We start from the raw sequence: 24476 nt of genomic DNA on the forward strand, positions 1-24476 counted from the left end.
ATTAAGATTGTGTACTAGGCATCACTACAAACAAACAAAATAATAATAAGCTTGTCAGAATTAAACATAAATATAAATGTTTATTCAAAATAATAATAAAAGACACTGATGTTATTATCTAGATGACATGTGATTACAAGCTTTGTTCAAAACAATCATGGTATAATGAGAAACATGAACTTATTAGGTATTACAAAATACAAATTAATTTAGATTAATATTACCAACACATACATGTATTAAGTACCTAATTGTCACTCCATTTGGAAATTCCAGTACCATTTAACTATTAACAAAAGAATGACTGATATTATGAGTTTTTAATGAAGAGAAAGGATAAAAATAAGAATGACAAAAGTAGAAGAAAATGAAAATTAATGATATAACATAAATCATGAACAATGGAGTGATATCAGAGCGTTCCATAAGGTCTAAAGTTGATCTTTCTGCAAATTAACATTTCTAGTAACCAATAATATTGTGAATAGGGTCTATGATGTCCTGTCCAGTCATATTTATTATGAATTCCTTTTTGGAATAGGAAAATGCCTTTTTACTGATTATATTTTCTATTTACTAATCACGTTTCATGTGTTTCAGATTTATGGATGTAAATTTTCATACTTAGAAAAGTAAATCATAACCAATGGTCAAAAGAAAGAATTTTGATAAAGAAATTGGCATTCTGAAATAAAATAAGAAAGAAAAGGATCAATGAATGAGTGTAAAGGGACTTGGGATAATCAGAGTCCGAAGTTCTGTTGAGAAAGGTGATGATGCGGCAGGCAAGGCATGATTAGGTTTGATGACTTTATTTCATTCATGCTAGCAGAGAGTGGAGTGTCGTTCATATGAGGTCAAAGGTCACATCAACCATTTGCAGATAGGAAAAGGCAATGTACTTTAAAATTTTACTACATGTAATTATCCAACAGCTAGTCAAGGCCCCTCTAGGACGCGAAGATGATAGATTATGCCTAAGGGTAGTCTACATGAGGAAATGCGATTAATATCAGATGTCCATTAACATATGCGAAACCTTTTGTTTCTGCATTATGGAGAATACTCAATAGAAATGGTGAGCATATTCTAAAATATAATTTTCCGTCATTTCATTTGTGAATTTCCTTCAAAGTTAGGGTGTTTATTCTAACAGTTTCCTCCATTTCCTAACAAATGGTTAATAGTCCTTGCCACAGCTCAGTAAAGGTATGATGTAGAGAGGTATTGCAATAATGGCCTAATTCACTATAATCCATACGTACTTTTAAAAAAAATAGTCGACAATGATGTGTGTCATACAATACATTCTAGAAATCAAAAATAGGATATTTCCATGCCAAATTTTATCTGAACCTTATAACGGCTGGGAGAGAGCAATATAATCGAATGTTTTGCAGAATAACTGAAAGGCAAGTCTTTTTTACATTTTTTTTCTATTCTCTAGAATTCTTTTAGACAAAAATATGTGACTTATGCGAGTCTTAAAGCAGACATCTGTCTTCATCTTAAGTCCCACCTCTATCCAAATGGGGAGAGAATAAGCTTAATAATCAATTTGGAGCTCATCTATAATCTGATTTATATTTAAAATTTGGGATCTCTTTTTCTTCATAAACATTCTTCATCAAACTATATTCACATTTTTACTGGGAGAGTTAATCCCTTGTATCTCAGAATTTCACAAATTGAAAGAAAGCTAAAAAAAAGCTAGATGTTAGAATTACTACACAAGTAGCAAACGTTCTTTTGCCGTGGAAGATTCTATACAAGAATAAAGAAGACTTTTTTTCAGACAATATAAGCTTGCCATCATTACCATATTTGGAACAGCTTTTTCTGAGCTGCCTTCAAATTTTTATTAGGTTTCTCACATTCTAGCACTATGTTTGACTGTCGCATCGTCTTACAAAAGAATCCTGCCATATTTCATACATCATATCTCGATGAGCTTTTCCAATGAGCAGAGCACGATACGGGAAGGTGGTGATGATGAAAACCTTTACCCTAACTTTATAAGCGGCCCACACAGCCAAGCATCATGGTATATAAACGGGCAATGCCATAGGTGATTCCAAATCCACTATAACTACTCTCATAACACCTGTTAAAATGAGAATCATGAAGACACCATCCCTGCATTAATACATAGTAAGGAAAACACCACAACACTTGTGCCATCTCATAGGCTTATCGTGTCTGGTCGGGCAATCACGTAACCCAACTATTCGAGAAAGTGACCCACTGAATTTCCCCACAGGAGGGGTCCAGCTTACCCGACCTTTGGTTATATGGCTTGTAATTTTCATAAAACATCGGGTGAACTGCACCCGACTTTTCGGGAATTCAGGAGGCTCTTTTCTCAAGTTGTTGCGTCCGGTCGGGCATTCGCGTAATGTGATGACACAAGCCAAGCCAAAATGACACAGCCACTATCAAGAGCTACGTGGCCCCCCATCCCCCTTTTGATTTTCAAATTTTATACAGGAGCCTCAATGGGAGAGTGTTATCTTGTTTCCCATAAATGGACCAAAATCTCATGAAATTGCAGCTTGTAATTGCTTGAAATTGCAATCACTTTTGATTTTTTTGGAAAGGGCTTTCCATAGATTAAAAATCATAAATTCATTTTGTATCTCAAACACAGGACCAAGAAATCATAACATAAGCAGAGTTGAATGCACCTGAAAATATTGGCATATTCTGAGTATGCTTGTGAACTACAAGTACTATTCTGTACTAATAAGCAGTTAAAATATGATATTTCAGTCATAAGCCAATAAGACTTGGGGAAACTACATTAATACTGAAGTAAACTATCATACTATGTTGTTAATTTTTCCTTGATTTATAATTGGGCATTATTATTTGGATACTAACAGAATACCAATCAGTATGAAAATAAGCTAAGTTTGCAAAGTAAAACATTAATAAAAATATGAAATGACCATTTCCCGAACTTTTTACTCATGCATTTTTGGCTGGAGCCACCAACCTTTAAATAAATGAGATTCAAAATTGAATTTAGTCCAAATGACTTAAGACACAGAAGATTTATTCTATTGCCTAAAAAAGGATGCAAAGTTTAAAGTTTATTTTATTTAAAGAACGATACTGAGAGTTTTGTGATTAAAAGGGGAAAGTATATATATATACTGTTATCTCATGTGAGTCAATGTAGAATCATGATGCCATCATCATATATATAGTAATGTATGTATTAGGTATGTTACTATATATCAATGAGGGTTCCCCCCGAAATAAATAACTAATTAATAACATGAAAATAATTAAATAAAAATTACAATCAAATTAGATGGGTAAGTAAATAAATAATATAAATAAATAGATTAAAAATGATTTATATATGTTAAAAAAGATTAGAAAATATCTTAGAAAATAACAAATATACAAAAGTGCCAGTGTCTATGCATATTGAGAAATTAAGCGTGAATAATTCAAAAGCAAAAGCAAAAATGAAAAGTGAATATATAGATATATATATACATATATGTGGAAATGAATATATAGCGAGCAGAAATCGGTGAAACTATTGTGTGTACTTTGAAATGCTGAAGAATGAAATACTCTTGCTGGAAGGATGAATGAAGGTGAAGATGAATTTAAACTGGAGATGTGTATGTCACCCCTATAGGTTCCCCCACTGGAACCGTGAAGATTGATAGAAGGTAGGAAAGAAAGATGAAAAGATGATGAAAAAAAAAATGAAAATGAGTGTCCCTTGACAAAAAAACTTAATAAATGAACTCGACTGATTAAAATCACATTGATAAATAAACCTGACTTTGTTTGTCCTTTTTTTCCAACTTGTAATTAAGTATATCCTTTTTTAATGAATATCTGTTATGTCATATACATGGCCATGATATACAATGTCTCATCCAGATAATGAAGTCGCTAAAATGCATAATCAATTAATCCAGAAATTTAGTGCTAATGTTAACAGGGGCACATAAAAAAGCTTATCAATCATCATAGAGCATTTTTTTTACTGATTGCATTGACTACAATATACATTCAATTGTAAAAATCAAGCATAAAATTTATCACTAACATTTGTGCTACTGGTAACAGATCTATTTCTCATGGAATATTTTCTTTTATTTTGTATCAAATAAAAAAAATCAAATCCCCCCCAAAAAAACAATTTTCAAATGAAAAAAATGAATATCCACTTACTTTGTATACATACATATATAACTAAAACCGTAAATAACAAAACAACTCTGCAAATTATAAGACATATCAAAGAAAATAGACATTCGTGAGCATGAAATGATGAACCTGGATATTACATAATAATTCTATATACATCTTTAAAAAAACTTATAAAAAGAAAAAGTACATGTGCATGAAATGATGAACTTAAATATAATTTAATAATGTACATCTAAAAAAAACTGAACTGGTTTCATACCAGATTTATTGTTACTTACTAGGAAGAAGGTAAAAGGGTATATATTGAGTAAGGAAAAAAAGATGAAAGGAAATGTAAGCATTGTTGATATGTAGGAATACCGGATATAACATTCACATGGGTTAGTATGACATTTAGAGGCATACAGACTGAGAAACATACAATAGATGAGAGAGAGAGACAAACAGAAAGAGATGTATACATAACAAGGGACAAGAAAATGGTTTTCAACTTCTTGTATCAACCGGTTGTTTGAATTTTTGTATTTTTGAATTTCCTTTGACCAAAATAATCAACGCTGAATCATTTTTTCAAATGATGACATCTCTATGTGCTTCCAAAGGGACGTTGGATATTATGACCCTGATTATAATATGACAAGTGGTGCAAGCTTATAATTAATCAAGGAATATGTTCAAGTTGCCGGCAGATATTCTGTCATGACATTCAAACTTCTGAGAATGATTTCACATCCAATGTTTCTATGTTCTTCTTATTATGTGCAGGGAACAAAATCATGTTTCAATTGGAAACATAAAATCACATTATTTGAAAGAAATCAACATATTAGAAAGGAAGAACAAACATTAGTTGTTTAAAAAGAGAGTTATTGACATCCACAGAATAGAGAACATGGAACAATCGAGTGATTCTAAAGGATTAGATTATATTGACGTATTTCTATTATTTTACCTGAATTTCTGTAAACTGATGAATTAGATATCTTCTGATTGTCCATACTGTACGAGCCTGTTGTATTACTGAAGCGTTTACTGTCTGGTCTCTTCTGTTAAAAAATAATAAAGCAGAAATATTAAGTGCATATTCGGGAGATGAATAGTCGAGACAGAATATCTGAATAAACAAAGAGGGGGTTGGGCCGTGGTTCACCCTCCTAGGCTTTGTTTAAAGATAAATACAATTTGTGGTAACAATCTCAAAATAAGTTTGAGCAGAATCCAATAAAATAGCTTCCCAAGTGTGTATGAATAAAAAAATATGTGCCAAATGACCCTTGGAAAACATGTGTAATTGCTGAGATATGAGCAAAATAAGCATGGAATTCCATAAAATGTCAGGTATTTTTTCCAAGTAATGATAATATACCATCCCACAAACGCCTTTTTGTGATCATCAAAATTATCAGTTTTCAGCTAAAATTTCATGATTTCACAAAGATAAGTTTATTTCAATGTACCAGATCTAGATCTATGATAATATTGTGGCAATTAACATTGATTTTAAAGACTTTCTCATGAAATAATTGTTTGCTGCAACTACTTTCTTTTACTTAATTAAACCAGCATTATTCAGATTTACATGTTGTTTGAAATAACTATATTGAAGGTGGGTACTTACCTGAGCACTGCTCGATCTGTAGGAATTTTGTTGGTTTGAGTTTGTCAGGAATGTTCCTCCGTATTGCTCTCGTATGCAGGTTGGTATCCACGTGCTGTTCCGTACATATCTTCTGTATTCTTTTCTCACCTACAAAAAAACAAAAACAATACATTTACTCCGGTATTTGAAATTCAATATGAAATATACATGTACACACATATATAGCAAAGGGTGAAAAATACTGCAAATCCTGCACAAATATACAAGGAATATCTTTCTGTCTTCTATCGGGGACTTATTTATCTTATTTTGATGGAGATTGGCTAATTTGGATAAACATCTTGACAAAAAACGACAGCGTCTTATCATCTATAGGGTAAAAAAAACACTTAACAACATACATATGTACTTGCTTGGGAGTAAGATCATTTTAAATTACTGAATTAAGGTCTTCCAGAGGCAGAGCCAGGATTTTTTTTAATAGAGGGGGAGCAAAGAATTCATTTGAAAACACAGGGGCCATGAATGACTATTTCTTAGATTTTGCTATATTAACATGTAAGTTCAATGGGTAATTCTCAAAGTATGCAAGGAGAGCGCATCCCTTGCACCCCCGCCTGGATCCCCCAATGGTGACACGACATTTGCTTCTGCGACAATTGCTCCGGGCTTAATTTTGTCTAAAGGCCACCTTACGACCCGACTGGTCTACGACTGGCTTGCGACTGAGTGAGGGGAGATGTGACGTCACAGCTCTTGTCAGCTTGAGAGTTGCGGACTGGTCAGAGACAAATCGCAAGGAAAATTGTAAGGATTTGACATGTCGAATTCTTATGACTGGATCGCAAGCTCAATCCAACTTCCAGCCAATCAGACAGCAAAGTTGCACGACGCGTATATGATATATAACGCGCATACGCAGTAGTAAGCACCATTTTCTCAGTTGCTATGGAAAAAGCAAGAAGCGCATAAGTGAGTCGCAGACAGCATGGTAGTCTGATCGCAAGGTGTGTGGTAACGAGGCTTATGACTTCCTTGCGATTCATCTCCCCTCACTCAGTCGCAAGCCAATCGTAGACCAGTCAGGTCGTAAGGTGTGCGGTGGCCTTAAGATGTAGTGTCAGGGTTGCAATAGGGTTTTATTTTAGGTTTAGGGTAGGGTATACTGTTACATACAGGGCTGAAGTTGGTCATTGGATGGAATTCATAGTAGAGCAATTGTCGCCTGATTGTCATGGTAACCCCCCCCCCCCCCCACTGTCTCCTAATCACCAACCCTCAAATGTGCAAGTTTATAACTTACTTTATCATTCATGCAGCAGTGGAATAAGAATATGAATAATCCTTGGAATGCGTTTGTAATGGTGAAGAGGTACGCGAAGACGATGAGATCGTCTGTCACGTAAAGGAGACCAAACGCCCACGTCACCCCCAGTAGACACAGCAGCACCAATGCCCCTCGCACTAACGACCTGTGTATAGGAGAAAGACAAATTGATAGAATATCTTTGTTATATCACTTAGAGGAATAGCAATACGAGTATGATGGTGATAAGGGTGATGACCTCGACTTAATCAGCTTTCATGAATAGACACAATATTACTGATTTGGAAACACATACATAAAGATATATCAAGTATACACTCATGAACAGAATGGGTACTTCATTATCATGAGGACGACTAGCTCCCCCATAAAGACTTTAAACTTCAGAATTCTCTCGGAGCAATGAAAAATCTTCCCAGAATTCCCCTGAAGACATGTTTGGGGATGGATGGGGAGATGGTCAATAATGTAATAGACCATCATCATATACAGTATGAGAAAATTCTTGAGTTTCTAGAGTTGCCTTCAACTGTCATTCAAATAGAAGACCCTATGCAATCAAGGAGATATGCAATACCTTAAAAATCATAATATGCCAACAATTAAGTGGTAGGCATTATATAATGTAAATTTAATGTATGCTATAAATAATATATGTTGTTCCTGACAAACCTTAAGCTTGCCTGACATAACAACAAGTAAGAACTTGATTGTTAATTGGATGATACACTCTATTCATTTCATTAAAGGGGAATCCAACCCAAATAAAAACTTGTTTTTATAAGGAGAAGAAAAATCAGACAAGTTGATAGGTGAAAGTTTGAACAATATTGGTCAAACAACAAAAAAGTTATGAATTTTTAAAAGTTGTAAATATTGGTAATCACTATACCCATGGAGACTTCAAATTGGCCGCATATGGGATGTCATAGTGATGTAAGGCAAGGACTACTCTTCCATGTACTCCACTACATATTATGGCTAAAATGTCATTTTTCCCAAAAGTTTTATTTCAAATTATATTTTTCTTTCATAAGGACATAAAACAATGTACTACCTGGGTTATATTTAGATTACCCAGGGGAATGGGTACTTAGGAGAAAACCACAAATCCCTGATAATAAAGTACATGTACATGGCCTATGAGAAAGTTGTCCTTGCCCCTTGTCATAATTTAGTTACCCAGTTGCCAATTTGAAATCTACATAGTATTAGTGATCTCAATTTTAAAGCAGCTATAACTTTCTTATTGCTTGTCCAATTTCTTTCAGACTTCCACCATTCTGTTTAATTTATTTTACTCGTTCCCAACACAACATTTTATGGCCAAGGCTGGATTCCCCTTTAAAGAAAGGTTAATTGAATGATGCATCGACCTGTCACCAGGCAAGAGAGCATCCAATGCTTAACTATAATAATTATACATAATATTGACTGACCTTGAGGGCAATAATATATTTCATATTCCCTGAAAGAAGAGCCAGTCAATATTTTTAAATATCATATTCCAAATCATTTATCCAAATCTGATAAATAATATTGACAAGTCTCACTGCAAGCATTGTTTTGATTCATGAATGTAAAAATAATAAATCACCAAATTATCTTTGCAAACATCTCTTATATCAAGTGGCCCATATTCTGGAATCCAGTTTAACGTAAACCATGATCTGACTCGATCTGCACTAAAATTATAGAAGCCAAAAATGTCAAAATTTTAATACTGTTCTCTTTCCTAAATCTTCATGGTGAAGACAGTCAAATGAGCTGATAGACTACACATCTACTGTTAGAAATTTATGACACAATTGGCTATCCATAGTTGAACCAAAACTTTAAACCAGAGTTGAAATCAGAATATGGGCCAATGTTATACACAATAATATGTACATGACATGTATTGCTACAGGTAAAAATGGATTCATATAAAATAATACATTGGTGTGGTTATACTGTATAAAAGGAATTTCATGAAATCCTCTTTTTTGTCTGTTACTCACTTGAATGCTTCAGCAGTGCTATTTCCCAGTCTACAGTGTTATATGGTATTAGGCATGCATGCAAACAAACACAAAAGTTAAAGAAAAAAAAAAAACATGTTAGCTCTGTTAGTGCATTAGTTTGTTAAGGCTAAGGTTAAGAGCTTAAACTGTGAATTGCTTTTAAACTATGAATTAAATGTGTCATGTGATTTGACGTGGGGACCATTGCTGACTCTGGCAGGTTACAAAGTAAAAAAAAGCTACCATCTTTTTTATAAGTTGGTCCAGTGTTTGTGCTGGTATTTCTGCGCATTTAAAAATTAACTGTTCATACTTCTTAATAACCAAGAAAGACACTAACCCCTCTTTAAAACACACCTTGTATACTTGGTGAAATCTTGATCCTAACAATACAACATCTGTTACATGAAAATACACATTACATTCTGAAATATATCATTACACAAAGAATGAAATTCAAGAATTACAAATTGTGAAAATATGAATACTTAAAGGTACAGAATCTTAACACAATAACTTCAATGCAAAATAATGATAAAAAGCACAGAATACATATATAGATTGTGAAAGAAGAAAACACTTTATGTGACAGGCAAATATTGTGGAATGATCGCAAACTGAATACTAGAGGATCAATGATACAGCCAAAACACATTCATAACACTAGAACGACAGTAACACCAACACTTTAACACTCATGCATTACAAGGTGTAAATTCAAAGTGTTTATAATTATGTTGAATTCAAACTGCATTCATCAAATTCACAAGACACCACTAAACATATCAAGACGTCACAGTACTGCAGTACTTTTAGTACAGGATTGTTCAGAGTCCTGAAACACAAAAGTTAGCGATAAATCATACATTTTTTTTTCATGATTAATTGTGCATTGCAGTCAATGCAATCAATCGTAAAAAAATATTTTGCAATGATTGCTAGGCTTTGTGTTATGGGCCCAAGAAAACACTGGCCTGTATCCTGAACCCCAGTTCAGCTTGAAAGCCCTGGGGACCGTAACACAAAGCTTAGCAATGATCGTAGAACATTTTTCTACGATTGATTCCATTGACTACAATATACAATCAATCGTAGAAATCAGGCGTACGATTAGTCGCTATTCTTTGTGTTTCGGGACCAAGGTCTAATGGGTTATTGCAAGAAACTTGAAGAAAGTCCATATTTTTGGTCCCTTAATCAATCATATGTCTTGCAATTAATTGCAAATTCATGATTGATTGCTAATCTGCTTCTTGAAACAAGAAGTGTAATCTAATTTGCTACAGCTAACATGGAACTATCAATTGTAAACTTGCAACTAAATATTTGCAAATGATTGCAAATATTTTCTTGCGACACCCTCGAAGTCTGGGTTCAAATTATGGGAAGTTATAAAAGGTGTCAAGAATTTATTTACAATGTAAATGCTTCTTGTGTTTACTGGAATCCTTTGCATGTTTTGATGGTGAAGAAAACTATTGTATTTATCATTTAAAGACATTTTGTAATTCATGCAAAATGTGATGAAGAATTGATCATCTAATTATAGTACTGATGTCACAATTGGCTTTCCATAGTTAAACCACACCTTCAGGCCATGGTTTTAAAGGGATGGTCCAGGCTGGAAATATTTATATCTCAATAAATAGAGTAAAATTCACAGAGCAAAATGCTTAAAATTTGATCAAAATTGGATAACAAATAACAAAGTAATTGAATTTTAAAGATTTGCATTATTCCTGTGAAAAAATTCTGGCATGTCTTTATGAATATTCATTAGATGGGCTGATGATGTCATATCCCCACTTGTTATTTTGTATTTCATTATAGGAAATTCGGTTTATTCAAAAAATTTCTACCAAGAACTAAAACAATTGGTTTGACAACTGATTAAGGGCATTAGTTATTTATTGCCACAACTTATTTCATTGTTATCCGATTTTGATCAAATTTTCAGCATTTTGCTCTGTGAATATTACTATTCATCAAGATATACATGTAAATGTTTTCAGCCTGGACTATCCCTTTACAGTTAAACCAGAATTCAGAATATGGGTACAAAGTCAATGGGGTGACAAAAATATGTTACAAAGGGATAGGAAATCTTTTGTTCGACAAGCTTCATGAAGCTGCAGACCACCAGATTCTCACTAGTACAGAAACAAATCTTGTTCCAAACTTGGGACATTGTCTTGTCTGTAAAACCATGGACGATTCTTTTTAATTTGCAGGTTATTTGTCTCGACGTCTTTGAAAATAATACATGGTAAAATATTACAAGATTTGGTCATATACCAATGTTCAAGCTTAAAGGGGAAGTTTACCCCGATGAAAGATTTGTTGTAAATATAGCAGAAAAATAATTTTTAAAAATATTGATGAAGGATTCAGGAAAATTGATCAAAGATTCAGAAAGTTATTAGAATTTGAAGTTTTTGATTTGTAACATCATATATGGGCAGCTGCCCAATACGTTTTATAATATAAAATCCATAAATTTCAAATTTGTTATGGTTCGTGGTGACTCCTGTTTTTATTTCTTTCAGGAGCGGGCATGAAATGATATGTCTGTTGATATATTAAAAGCACAATTAAAAATGTATTCAATTTTCTGAGAAAATGGCATTTTGTTAATTTTTTACTATACGATATGTGGGGAAGCTGCTATTTTGATGTCACAAGCTAAATCAAAAACTTAAAATTCTAATAACTTCTTTATTATTTGATTGATTTCCTCAAAACTTCAATATTTTTTTCTGCTATTTTCATGACACACTTTTTGTCAGGGTGAACATCCCCTTTAATATGGGGTTCTAATGTATATGGCACTCCTGGAACTCTATATAATCATGGTTTTATTATGACCATCAAAATGGAGCTCTTAAATTCCCAAGGACCCAGGCCCTGTTTCATAAAGACTTATTATAATAAGAAATGAGAATTTCTATAACAAAGTTACTATCAGCCAATCAAATTGATTGATTTCAGTAGCTTTAAACTGTTACTGCAAATTTGTTATTATAACATGTTTCATGAACAGGGACCCGTTGCATAAAAACTTTTGCCATATCAAAACTCTGGAAATTTTGTTGTAAGACTTTTTTAATGTTGAAGTTTCAATGGCATAATTTTGTTTGGCAGAGGTTTTTTTTAAGGCAAATGTTTTATGCAACCCTCTGATATGTTAATGTGCCTATCATATAACTTTGGCCAGGATTATGATATGATTATAGCACAATTTATTATATAAATTTGATATTTCAAGAGACTGTGCTTGTGCAAGGAAAGTGCAACCTATAACATAATAAGAGAGAGAGTGAGAGATGGTTCTCAAACAATTTGCTGACAAACGGATGAATACACATATATTTCTCTTTTGCTGCTAAACTACATCTAACTTGATGACATATTGTGAACATTTAACAATTTTGAACAAGAGTAGGATTCCACAGTTGTATGCAAATAACAATTCTTGATGCAAAATGTTTGCATACATTGTTTCGAAATGAATCAGTAATAGCACTAATAGAAATTATTTTGGATTCAATGTTGGGGTATTAATCCTACTGCAAAATCATGAGGTTTTTTTCAGGAAAAAAAATCCCCAGACATCATGTTGCTAGATATGTGATGCGTATGTACAGATATTGTCGTGTCGGTGCAGGAAAGGCCCTGAGCACCATATTTTTGCGCATGCACACAGAAATGCCCTTAGTTGCACGCATAAGGGCGTTTCTGCATCGGTGAGGTGCGCGGAAGTGTGGTGCTAAGGGCGTTCCTGCACCGACACGACGATTTCATGTAAGAAGAAATGTAGAATATAATCACATCATGAACACAGAACAATAACACCCATTCATGCTTATAATTCAAAAAGTCATTCAGAACATGAATAATGTGATACTAATGGCCATAAAAGATATACACTATAACAGGCAGTAAATACGGTATAAAATATATACATTTGACTTGTGCAACTATATATATACATGTATGAAAAAACTAAGTCCACAGAACATGAGTCGAGATGACTCCATATCTAGAGTATATAAAGAAAGCACAACAATGAAAAATGCCATTGAAATACATTACGAAAAGATCAGGAAAAGTAAAGATTCTTTCTTAAAATGATGCAATATTTTGCATACAGCCTGTTACTTTTTCATATAGTACATTAATTTACAACAAAACAATAGACTACTAGAAATCTTGCAATTTTCTTTTTCCTTTTTTTATTCACTGAAATTTTCACCGTTTTGCTTTCTTAATTTGACTTTAATATTTTGTGAGGAAATATACAACAAACTGATGTACAAATAGAACACAACAATAATGCCTTCCAATGACAAAGGGAAGCAACTCTGTGGGATAAATTCTTAGCAAATGAGGAAAAGGTCTCATTGTCTTATGGGGGAATATAAGGATTTACTTGCTTTTGGAACGTCAGTATGTCAATGTCTGGATCCCTCAGAAGAACAGCCTGTGTCTGAAGAGGGCCATCCAGCCCATGAGTGGAGAATAAATAAATTTTAAAAAGTATTTCAAAAATTGGGGGCTATGTATGTGACTCTAATACCTTAGCATCATGTAGAGCATACAAAGAATAAACCAAGAAAAATTTCAATTTTGAAAAAAAAAATTAGGGTTGCTTCCTTTTGACATGGAATAGCAGATTACTGTCATGGGGGGTTTTCCCAGAGAAACGATGAAGATGCAAGACTGCACACAACACAGAGATAGGAATAAACAGGCATAAACATATCAAAATACCAAGCTTACGCTAATTTGTCAGAATTTTCCATGGAATAGTCTAGAGGTTCCACCTCCCTAAAAAAAATTGAATCATAAAGAAAACAATACACATCAATATCAACGGAAATGAACATAATAAATAGCCTGGGAAAACAAAATAAGCGAGAGTATAAAAATAAAGTACCAATATTTAAGATTATAACAAACCATGTTAATATGATCAAGGGCATTGACCAGTAACATGCTTAGACCATGCATAGTTAACTTACGGTACAGCCTTTAGTAATAATACCACAAAAGAAATTCATATTTCGAATCATCCCACTGCCACTTCTTGAAGAAATTTTGCAAATGGTTATTACATTGTATACATGCTAAAGCCGGGGTATGAAATTCTAGCTCCTCTGAGGCTCGTATTCTGGGCCCCGTCTTACAAAGAGTTACGATTGATCGGATCAATTGCAACTCTTTGTAAGACGAGCCCGTTTGGTTAAACTTAGGCCATGGTCTAAGACTGGGCTAAAATTATGTGAAGCTGTAAGTGCATGTCAAGAATTTTTTTACAATGCAAAGCTTCTTGTGTTTTATACTGGGATCCTTTCATGGGGATGAAAATTATTGCATTGATTTTAACATTTCAAGATTTTTCTTTAATGATTTGATTGCCATATGTGATGATAAATTGATCATCAAATTATAGAAATAGATGTCACACTTGGCTTCCCATAGTTAAATCACAAATTTAGACCATGGTTTACGTTCAATCAGAGTTCAGAATACGAGCCTACATGTATCAGTGCATGACTCTGGCCATTATCGTCTATGTCAGTCACTTCTCTCTATAGCCTCTGCAGGTTCTCCTTCCATTTTGCATCCATTTGTTTTCAAGCAGATGGACTGATTGTCATCATGGCTAGACCCACTTGGTCTACTATCAATTCGATCTACTTGCTGTTTGGTCCAACTATCACTTGGTCTAATACTCACTTTGCCTTAAAGTCATTTGGTTCTCATGCCCACATTGTCTTATTTCCTCTTCATCTACTTAACATTTACTATGTAACTTTTGAAGGTCGCCATGGCAAAGAAGAATAGTGTAGTAGGTTTCACGAACACCATGTATCTTTCTTGGGCAAATGTTCTACCGAAGACGACAAGAACACTCGTCGAAACGACGAGTTTGGATGGTCCTATACAGGACCAGCATTTGCCCAAGAAAAATACATGGTATTCCATGAAACCAACAACACTAAATATTTAATATGTTGTCAAATTCAAATTCATTCAATCAAATGGACTAATGGGTTTGAACCAAGTTGGTTATAGATATAAAAAAATTAGACAAATTGGTATATAGGCTAAATGGCAATTAGACCACAAAGGCCATTCAAACCATATGCGTGATAAGACCAAAAGGAAAGTATACTGTTACTTGTATACAAGTTACTGTTCTCTGTTGGCTCACAACTGAAAGCATGAAGTATGCAATACATGCCTTTATAGTTCTTGTAGCGCAATGCATCATGGGATAGAATTCCAGTTCAGACAGAATTTTATCACTGTGATAAACAGCACACATTCTTTAATAATCACGGTTTTGATCAGTTTAACACCAATTTTTCTTAATTCAATTAGTTATTTTTCTCTTTGGAAATATATTTGTCAGATCACTGTACTTTTACACTGATAATGAGCAATATAAAGCACAATGATGAGTAAAGTTTGAGACAATTTCCGATGGAACTGTAATGCTTTGATCATTCCACTCACTTCCCAGTCGCGCACAAGAATTCTGTCCCAAAACACATAGCAATGAAGAACCTTTATCTATGTATTTAATTACACCCAATGTAATAAATGAAGAGGCAATCGGTATTCACGCCACCTCATTTTAATCTTAAACTTAGACTGAAGATTACCCTGAATAAATGAGTCATCTCGTGTAAAAGAAGAAATATGAATATATACATGCATGGATACCATACACAGATACAAATAAAATAGAAAATTAATTAAACTTCCATAGAATATATACAAACAAAACACATCCATAATCAAGGAGCATTTTCATTGATCTTCATAAAAATAATTCACCAATGCATTACAATGTGGATAAAATATTGGTTTCCGAATATACATGTATATCAACAGATGGTAATAAAGATCTATATAGGTTTTTTTTTTTTTTTTTACAGAAATATAGGTTTCAGTTAAAAAGGTTAATCTATCTACGGTGATATATCTATCAATAAGAGTAGAATACAGTAGATGAATAATCTCCATAACATTTCAAATTGACCCTGTGATGTTGGATAGCTTTCCATAAAATCCCATGTAGCTTTTCATACTTCAAATGAATATAGATTAACACGTCCAGTTTATTTGTGTTTCATATATAGTAATTACAATCACATATTAGTATCGGTATATTTTATACTGCTTCCTTGAACCTTGAAGAGTAATCCCTTTCAGCAGCTTCAAAGCTATCCCAGGATGAAAACATTCTTTCTATTAGTGTGGGGTGCCATGGTGAAATAATTTGAAATTTCACTTATATACATTAAAAGTGAATGTGCACCGTGCAAGTAAAAACTGCCTCTTGGCTTCATATCTATAAAGTACAAGTTAATACCAACTTAAATACAATATATGCAGTGTATGAGAGGAAGGAGGGTGCTAATTGATTAGTAAAAACCTGAAATACTCTGCCCAAAACACCACACCAAGGTTTAATTAGATAGATAAGTTTGAAAAGAGAGAGAAAATAAGATATTAATCATGGTAAATACACAAAAGGAGAGATTCCAATAAAAAGTACATCCTTAAAATTATATAGAGAAAGTGATGTTAGTCAGAAGATTATATGAAGGACTTTCATTGACAAGAATCCATCCATAAAAGAGCTGAGGAGATGAAAATGTATTATCATACTGAAGAAAATAGAGGGTTTCCATGACAACACCATATTCCTGATGTTAGTAAACAAAATAATGAATGATTGGAAAACAAATGAAGATAGAGGGCGACATTCCAAAAAAAATGAGGAACATATACAAACTTTGATCTCTTTCGGCCATGCTTGGAGAAAATGGACGATGTTCGACGAAGGTGTGCTATTGACGCCGATAGCCTGCGGTATTTCCCGCTGTTTGAGGGAATGGAATATATGGGACAAGGAAGATTGACATGCAGGTTGTTTAATATCAGTCTATAAAGCCTTTGGCCTGGAAAATCAATCCTGATTTAATTATTAAATAAATCTACCTATTGTTACAGAATACACTTCATTCAGTAACAAAAAATAATAAAGCATGCAGCTTTGTACCACTTCAGAAAAGCTTATTTATGATTTTTATCTAAAAGTTGCATATATATCTATTAGATAATAATAGATAATCAGAAGAGGGGAAATGCTTTTTATCTAGAAAATCAAGAGAGCATGAACACAGAATCCAACCACATAATTTCATAATGTGGATATGGCCACTTCATTTGATATTACTTTACTATGCAAGAAGTTCAAACTATCATGGTAATTCCCAAAGCTTAAAAAACTTTTTTTTTTTAACTTTGGGGGAAAGATCCTTTGCTCACGCAGCCCCCACTTTGTGGAAAAGCCTTCCTGAAGAGATCAAAACCTGCATCTCTGTTGAATCTCTTAACGGTTTGCTCAAAACCTTTCTATTTTCTATTTTTCTCTATGCGCCTAATATTGAGCACTTGTATTTGGTGCTTCTATTTCATTTTATTTCATTTATTTCCACAAAATTAAAATATATACAAAGCAATATACAAATACATTTTAAAATACTTCATAAGTTACATTCATCTTATCACTATCATGAAACTCTTTGGTGAATTTGGGCTGGTAAGGTTTTGATATCTTTCAACACATATTTTGAAAGATTCAATCTAACATTATACCACTAAAGAGACAAGTAATTCATCCAAAAGACCAATGTCGGTCATGGCCGATAAATCTTGACATGGCGATTCAAAGAGAGGGGCTATGGTCACCAATAGACACCAATTCACGGTCAATTGCGATCATGGAAAGGGGGAGACAAAAGGGGTTCATTGAGGTTATGGCTTTATTTCCCTGTCTTCGCCATTTTTCACATTCTTTTTATTAAAAATAAACAAATCTCCAAGGAAACCCAGAGGTCCCTGTCCTTGGTGTAGTATGACTGGAATTGAATCACGGTCCCACAGGGTGTCAGAGGTCAACGCCTCTCCTATTTCCTCCCATCATGCAGCATTACGCAGGAAGCAAGGGGTCGAGTGACCGTCGTGGGAGGAAGGAGGCTTCTGTCAGAACGAACACAACAACTTCGAAGTGCCCTAATTTCTTTTGATTTCGTCTTTCTCTGGGATCGGTCTTAAGATGTGGTTTTAATTACCCGACATCACCTGTGTGCGTGATCACACAATGAGAGTTGATGGCAGGCATGGAACTGAGATTGGTGATGACTGGGGTGTAAAGTGGAGCACTGAACTGCACCCCTAACTAAAACAAGATGGTAACGGACTGTGCAACTCGAAAACTACAGTCATAATTCTTTTTCATTTTAGTTCATTTCTAATAATTTTTCAGCATAAGAATTTCAAAATACTTTGAGCTGTAAGTCTCACCCAATGCAACCTCAAAAACAGTAAACTTCCTACAATGAAAATACATGACTTGAATGTTAAAAGAACATATTATTTCATGTAAAATGTATATCAAAGGGTCTCATAACAAACAAGTGAACAGATTTCTTTTTTATTCTTTAATATCATATATTTTAGCTTAAATTAGTTTTCTTTTCAAATCTGCCTCTAAGTAATGACAGAACTATGTCTTATTTTAGTTTACTTCTTCCCTATGGAGTACGCATATTACACACAAACGTCATCTGGCCAAAATATAATTTTACGTTGTTTATACTGGCCATCACAACTGCCTAAAAAGATAATTTTTGCAAATTGACTAGAAGAAAGACCCTAGATACTAGACGGAGATAAGCCCAAACTCTCCCCAATCCCAACTCTAGTTTCCTTGGCATTAGAAAAATTGTGTTGATAGCAAATTAGATTACTATTTCCTGTATGCCACAAGTCGGTCAACTCTGGCCTTTTCTTTTGCACAAACACAGGTTTTTAATTTCCGCTGTCCTAATAAGATTTATCATCACATTTGCATTTATCTGATTGTAGTAGAGTGTGGGATTATTTCAGAGAATAAAGAAAAAATTGAGTATTGGAGAATATTAAAATCATGCACTAGATTTTTTCATATATCATACATTACATACTAGAATATCTATATTACATATCTTTTCCCACTATTTAGACATATATTCAAATCATAGGGTTTATTCTACCATGAAATGAAATATGAAGGTCATGAAAACAAATATTTATATAATACATGGACTATTTATGATGTACATATGATTGAATACTGATATTCTGATTAGTCAGAAATTACTATACTGATATTACAATAACCTCTGATAAACATCTCTTATGTCATCAAAATTATTATCTTTTTAATTTGTCTGAGAGCAAACAATGTGCACCCTTTTAAAACAATCACTCCATTTTCCATCACCTGGATAAAATTACTAAAAAAATGATGAATTCTGAGCATGAAACCTATAGAACCGAGCTAAATTTCAGCTTGAATATGACACAGGGAATTTGAAAAAATACAGCACAATTCATTGACCTGCCAAATATAAAATCAAATAAAAAATTTCAAATTATAGAGATTAAATATCAGGTTTGTAGATCTGGGAATAAGGCTATTAAATATACATTATCTGCTAATCCTACACATTTGGAGCTTACATGCAGCTATTGGAAATAATATTTGGCATGCTCTAAACTAACACAAAAAAATAATATGTTTATGATATTTTGGTGATTATGGGTAAAATAACAATAATTTAGAAATTTGACACTACAAGGAAATAAAATTGTGAATAAAACAGTCTTGGATATCATTTACGGCATCATTTAGGAATCGGTTGGTATATGAACACAGTGGCCCGTATTCTGAACTCGGGTTTAAATTAAACCCTGGTTTGAGGTTGTGGTTTAACTATGGAGAGCCGAAAGGGGCACAAATCCCTAACAAACACATCCAATTTATTAACTCATACAACACCCACATTGTCTGGGAATGATAACTGAAGAATTTTGAAGAATTTTTCTTCAATATAGAAGCAAAAAGAAGCAAAATAGTAAACATAAGAAATATACAATAAAAACAGAATTTTTCAATTGTTTGCTCCCCATAAGTTTAGCACAGAGTTAGACAGTGGTCTAAGTTAAACCTGACTTCAGAATACGGGCCAGTAGCAGCAAGATATTTATAATTTGATAACTCATTTCTTCCCATGTGAATAGAGCACAAACACAAGCGAAGGATTTATTTCGAGCCACGCAAAAATCCTCATAGGTAAAAAAAAAATCTTATAGGTGATAAAATGATCCTGAACGGATAGAAGAAAGGAACTTACGTTGCTTTTTCCTTTGGTGTTTTCTCCTTTGGATTGGTTTGTAGTGTGCTATGCTGACACATTATAAACAGAGCCATAGATAGGAACAGAACATTTCCCTGTAAAGATTCATTTGAATAAAAATAAAAAACAAAGAAAATATATAACAAAAAGATTTATATAGAAATGAAATACAAAAATAAAAAGAATAAAGCATAATCGTAATTTCATAAAATATAAGGTAAAAAGATTTATTTAAATTAAAGTAAAAAAGAAGGAAAATATAAACGAAACTAATTTTATTCTGTTACAAACCAAGAAACATATGTTGTAGAATCCAACCTAGTGTATAAACCTCCTAATCATATAAGAATATAGAAGCCAAATTACCACATCCCGTGTAAGTCATCCTAATCTTGCAATTCTGGTAAATTATCAAAATCTACATTTTGAGATCTAAAGTGCAATATTTTTGTATTACAATTTATGTTTGATAGGGTGCTTGAGAAGAAAAAGTTGTATGGTAGCTTTAAATAAATCTTTCCATTTGTAAAATATGACTACTAGCATTGGGATTAAAAGCCATACTTCAAATCACTGTTCGGCAAGTAAAAGCACAATATGGACAATATTATCAATTTCTTTTAAAACATTTTTTTAGCCCTTTCTGATGATGTCTACTATATTTTTGTAGAAATTTGATAATAAAGAAAAGGCAAATTGCCACAGATGTAATTTTTTGGCTAAAGGAAGAGCAATACTAAGTTCGTCCTTGATTATTGACTATTGGAATAAAAACTGATATCTTTATTGCAATCATATTTTCATATTGCCCTTTTACTTACTGAACGATGAAATGAATCAGTAACATGAATTTACTAAACCTGTGTAGATAAATTCGCACTTACAAATATAATAAGACAAACTGGTGCAATAAAGGCGTATTGTAAGTTGCTCTCTGCACACATCCAGCAGCTATAAATAAATACAAACAAAATTTAATGAAAACTGATTAAACAGTGATTACTGGAAAAAAAATCTATCAAACAATATTATGATCTTGAGCTCTATTCATGTTATATGTGAAGAGCATCATCAATTTGTCACAGAAATGAATGAACAAACATACATGCATTGAATATGAGCATGGCTTTAGTCAAATGAGTTCAACTGTACACACATGTACCAAACTGAAATCCAATGATTTTCCAGAGGCAACCTAATAAATACAGTTTACAAATCTGTACTGACCGCACAGAAACGTTGTTAGCGCTAACAGTGCATTTACAGAGGCCCTGTTACAACCGGTAATGTGGCGGCAATGCCTAATGTTGCAACAATGCATTACTTAACATTGAAATAAATGTTTTGACTTAACAATCCGAAAGATGTGACTGAGCTTATTATTAGCACTCTGTTAGGCTAACAACGTTTCTGTCCGGTCGGCACAGGTGTACAAGAAAATTATGTAACTGCCACCAAGTTTTGGTCTCAAAGTAAAATGTAATGAATAAACTGATCTAATAGCTCTGAATGATTTGCCATTAATATGCAAAATACATGTAAGAAGAATGTGAAAAATATGATAATGCACAAAAGGCTTAATAGAAGATATTCAAGTGATGGGGAGTTATCACAAAACCATCAGAATCCCATCCAATCCAATAGACATTTGATATAGCGCCGTTTCCTTTTGGTTACACAGCACTGCACACACACTACTCCAAGTTTGGGCTAATAAAACAATACAACTCCTCAAAAGTGGACTTTGGGCAGTAAGTGAGTGATCAGTAATATACTTACTAATCTGGAGTTCCATAACTTTCAAAGTCGACTGCTGCAGATATACCAACAATCACCAAAGGTACAACTAAAATGAAGAAAATTCAAGTAAGGAAGATTAAATTTTATATAATAATAAACGATTTTCAAATAGTGCATATCACATTATGTTGGTATGTTGATATGCATTTTAGGGTGAGAGAAAGGAAATTATATGTAATTCAATTTCAATATAAACAAAAACTTTTATTTTCTAAATAAATGATAACAGATTACTCATTCAAATTTTACTTTTATTAATAGGAAAATGAGAAAATATACAAATAGATAAGCTTGTTTTGCTAACAGAAGTCTGATAAGAACAATGAACACTATACAGAATAGATTAATTAGTGGTCCATAGTCCACACAATCCACATAATCTTTGCAACTGCTATTAGTCAAGCATTTATTTTGCCTATATAGTTCGCCACTGCATTTGTTTTTCACTACTCTGTCTTATCCTTAAATTGTATTCATGTCTAAATCTTGTTATGACACTGCTATAAATTTGTCACATTACAATGTACTTTAATGTCATACTACGATTATATTTATGTATTATGAATTTATTTTGACTTCACAATAAATGCAGAAACTCCTGCAAAAAAATTTGAATATTCAACTTACTATATCCAAACGGATAGTAGTATTTTCTTCTTGAACTCTCGGCTTCAAAGACTTCGACCAGCATGATGTACAGCTGGATACCTTCTAAGCACATCCAAGCAAACGCTGAGAGGAAGAAGTAATGCAGGAGTATCGCGATCACCGCACAAACCGTCTGCATTGGGAGGAAAAAAAGGTAAAACAAAGAATCACAGGAATGTGTTCTTTGAGGACTGGTCTAAATACCGAATATAGACCTTATGCATACTATGACTACATAATCTGATAGGTCTGTATTCTGAACTCGGGTTTAAATTAAACCATGGTTTAAAGTTGTGGTTTAACTATGGAGAGCCGATTGGCGCACAAATCCTTAACAGTACACATCCAATTTATTAACTCATACGACACCCAAATTGTCTGGGAATGATAACTAAAGTATTTTTCATCATTATGAAAGCAAGATGAAGCAATATAGTAAACATAAAAATATATAATATAAACAGAATGTTAGACATTTTGGCTCCCCATAATTTTAGCACAGACTTAGACCATGGTCTAAATTAAACCTGACTTCAGAATACGGGCCATAACGTCCGCCCTCAGAGGATATAGGACTACAAGCAGACAGAGATGTTTGAGATGCGCCAGCTGTAAATCACCACTGGCTTCAGTCTCTAAGATGGCGGCACAATGACAACAATGCATAAGTTCTATTATATCAGTATCAAGTGGTCTTTACAGACAGGCGACTTTTATTTTAGACCAGGGAATCTTAAAATAAATTTCATTTCAATTTATAGACTAAATGATCTCGGGTTCGAGGGTGTATTACTCGATGGAACAATGAATCTGATGTATACATGACAAGGGGATGCTTTAAGGAAGGGAGTCTTCCTATACAGGTGATTACTGAAAGATGAAATCTAGCTTACCCGATTGGCTGTTTGGCTAATACCAGCTACAAAGATGACCTCGGCCATAATTAGCGAGAGGCATAGATTCTTATGAATTGTTGTACGGTCACTTTGTAGGTTCCTGTAAGAAATATAAAGAATAGATAAATCATATCAAACACTAAAACATTCCTTTAAAAAAAAACTGTTATATCGTCAGAAAAAAATCATCAGTCTCATCTTCCCTAGAAGTTGTGCAATAACCAAAATATGGTACAATTGTAGCCAAAATATGACATCTCTGTATTGTTCTAGTTTCGAACCATATTACTGTTACCCAACAATCAAATTAAGTCATCCACGTATTCAAAGGATGTTTCTCTATCAACTTCTCTCTCCATAATTTTTTTTCTGTCAGTATCGTCACACCCTTCCAAAAAAATTGTTACAAAATATTCTGTAAAATAAGATAATTTATAGACAAGTAAAATTGGAAATTTCCAAGATCTCCTAAAAAAAATTATTGAACAAAAACGGGGCAAAGACGTAACATTCTAATGCATCTAGAGATAATTCATTCAATTAGTTCAAATTAAGACCATTTACAATCCAAAGATATATCCTTCCTAAAAAGAAAAGGAAAATAAATTCTTGATTATACATCCATCTGAAAATGGTCCTTAAAGGAAGATGGTCCAAAGGTCCTTTCTCCTTCTGAAAAAAAAAATCCCCATTCCTTGACTATTCTAGACATGGGGAGCACTTCATGAAAGAATAATATGTGATTTCTGTATAACAACTGTT

At 33.3% G+C, this 24476-nt stretch overlaps 1 protein-coding gene across 6 annotated transcripts in view; it reads right to left on the bottom strand.

Annotated features, from left to right (window-relative positions):
- LOC129271776 (adhesion G protein-coupled receptor L2-like) overlaps positions 1–24476 on the bottom strand; it is a 42275-nt gene that overhangs the window by 5388 nt on the left and 12411 nt on the right. The window contains exons 8-18 of one of the 6 annotated variants that reach the window (XM_064106747.1): positions 23712–23814; positions 22798–22951; positions 22150–22216; positions 21255–21321; positions 20368–20465; positions 16920–17006; positions 13889–13936; positions 9107–9136; positions 7083–7251; positions 5798–5926; positions 5132–5225 (exon numbers count right to left, since the gene is read on the bottom strand). In XM_064106747.1, the coding sequence (XP_063962817.1) occupies positions 5132–5225; positions 5798–5926; positions 7083–7251; positions 9107–9136; positions 13889–13936; positions 16920–17006; positions 20368–20465; positions 21255–21321; positions 22150–22216; positions 22798–22951; positions 23712–23814 (1046 nt within the window). The remainder of the gene's footprint in view (positions 1–5131; positions 5226–5797; positions 5927–7082; positions 7252–9106; positions 9137–13888; positions 13937–16919; positions 17007–20367; positions 20466–21254; positions 21322–22149; positions 22217–22797; positions 22952–23711; positions 23815–24476) is intronic. The other 5 variants (XM_064106751.1, XM_064106750.1, XM_064106748.1 and 2 more) reach the window with 5 other exon arrangements.

This window comes from Lytechinus pictus, chromosome 11, assembly GCF_037042905.1.
Source record: "Lytechinus pictus isolate F3 Inbred chromosome 11, Lp3.0, whole genome shotgun sequence".
Lineage (NCBI taxonomy): Eukaryota > Metazoa > Echinodermata > Echinoidea > Temnopleuroida > Toxopneustidae > Lytechinus > Lytechinus pictus.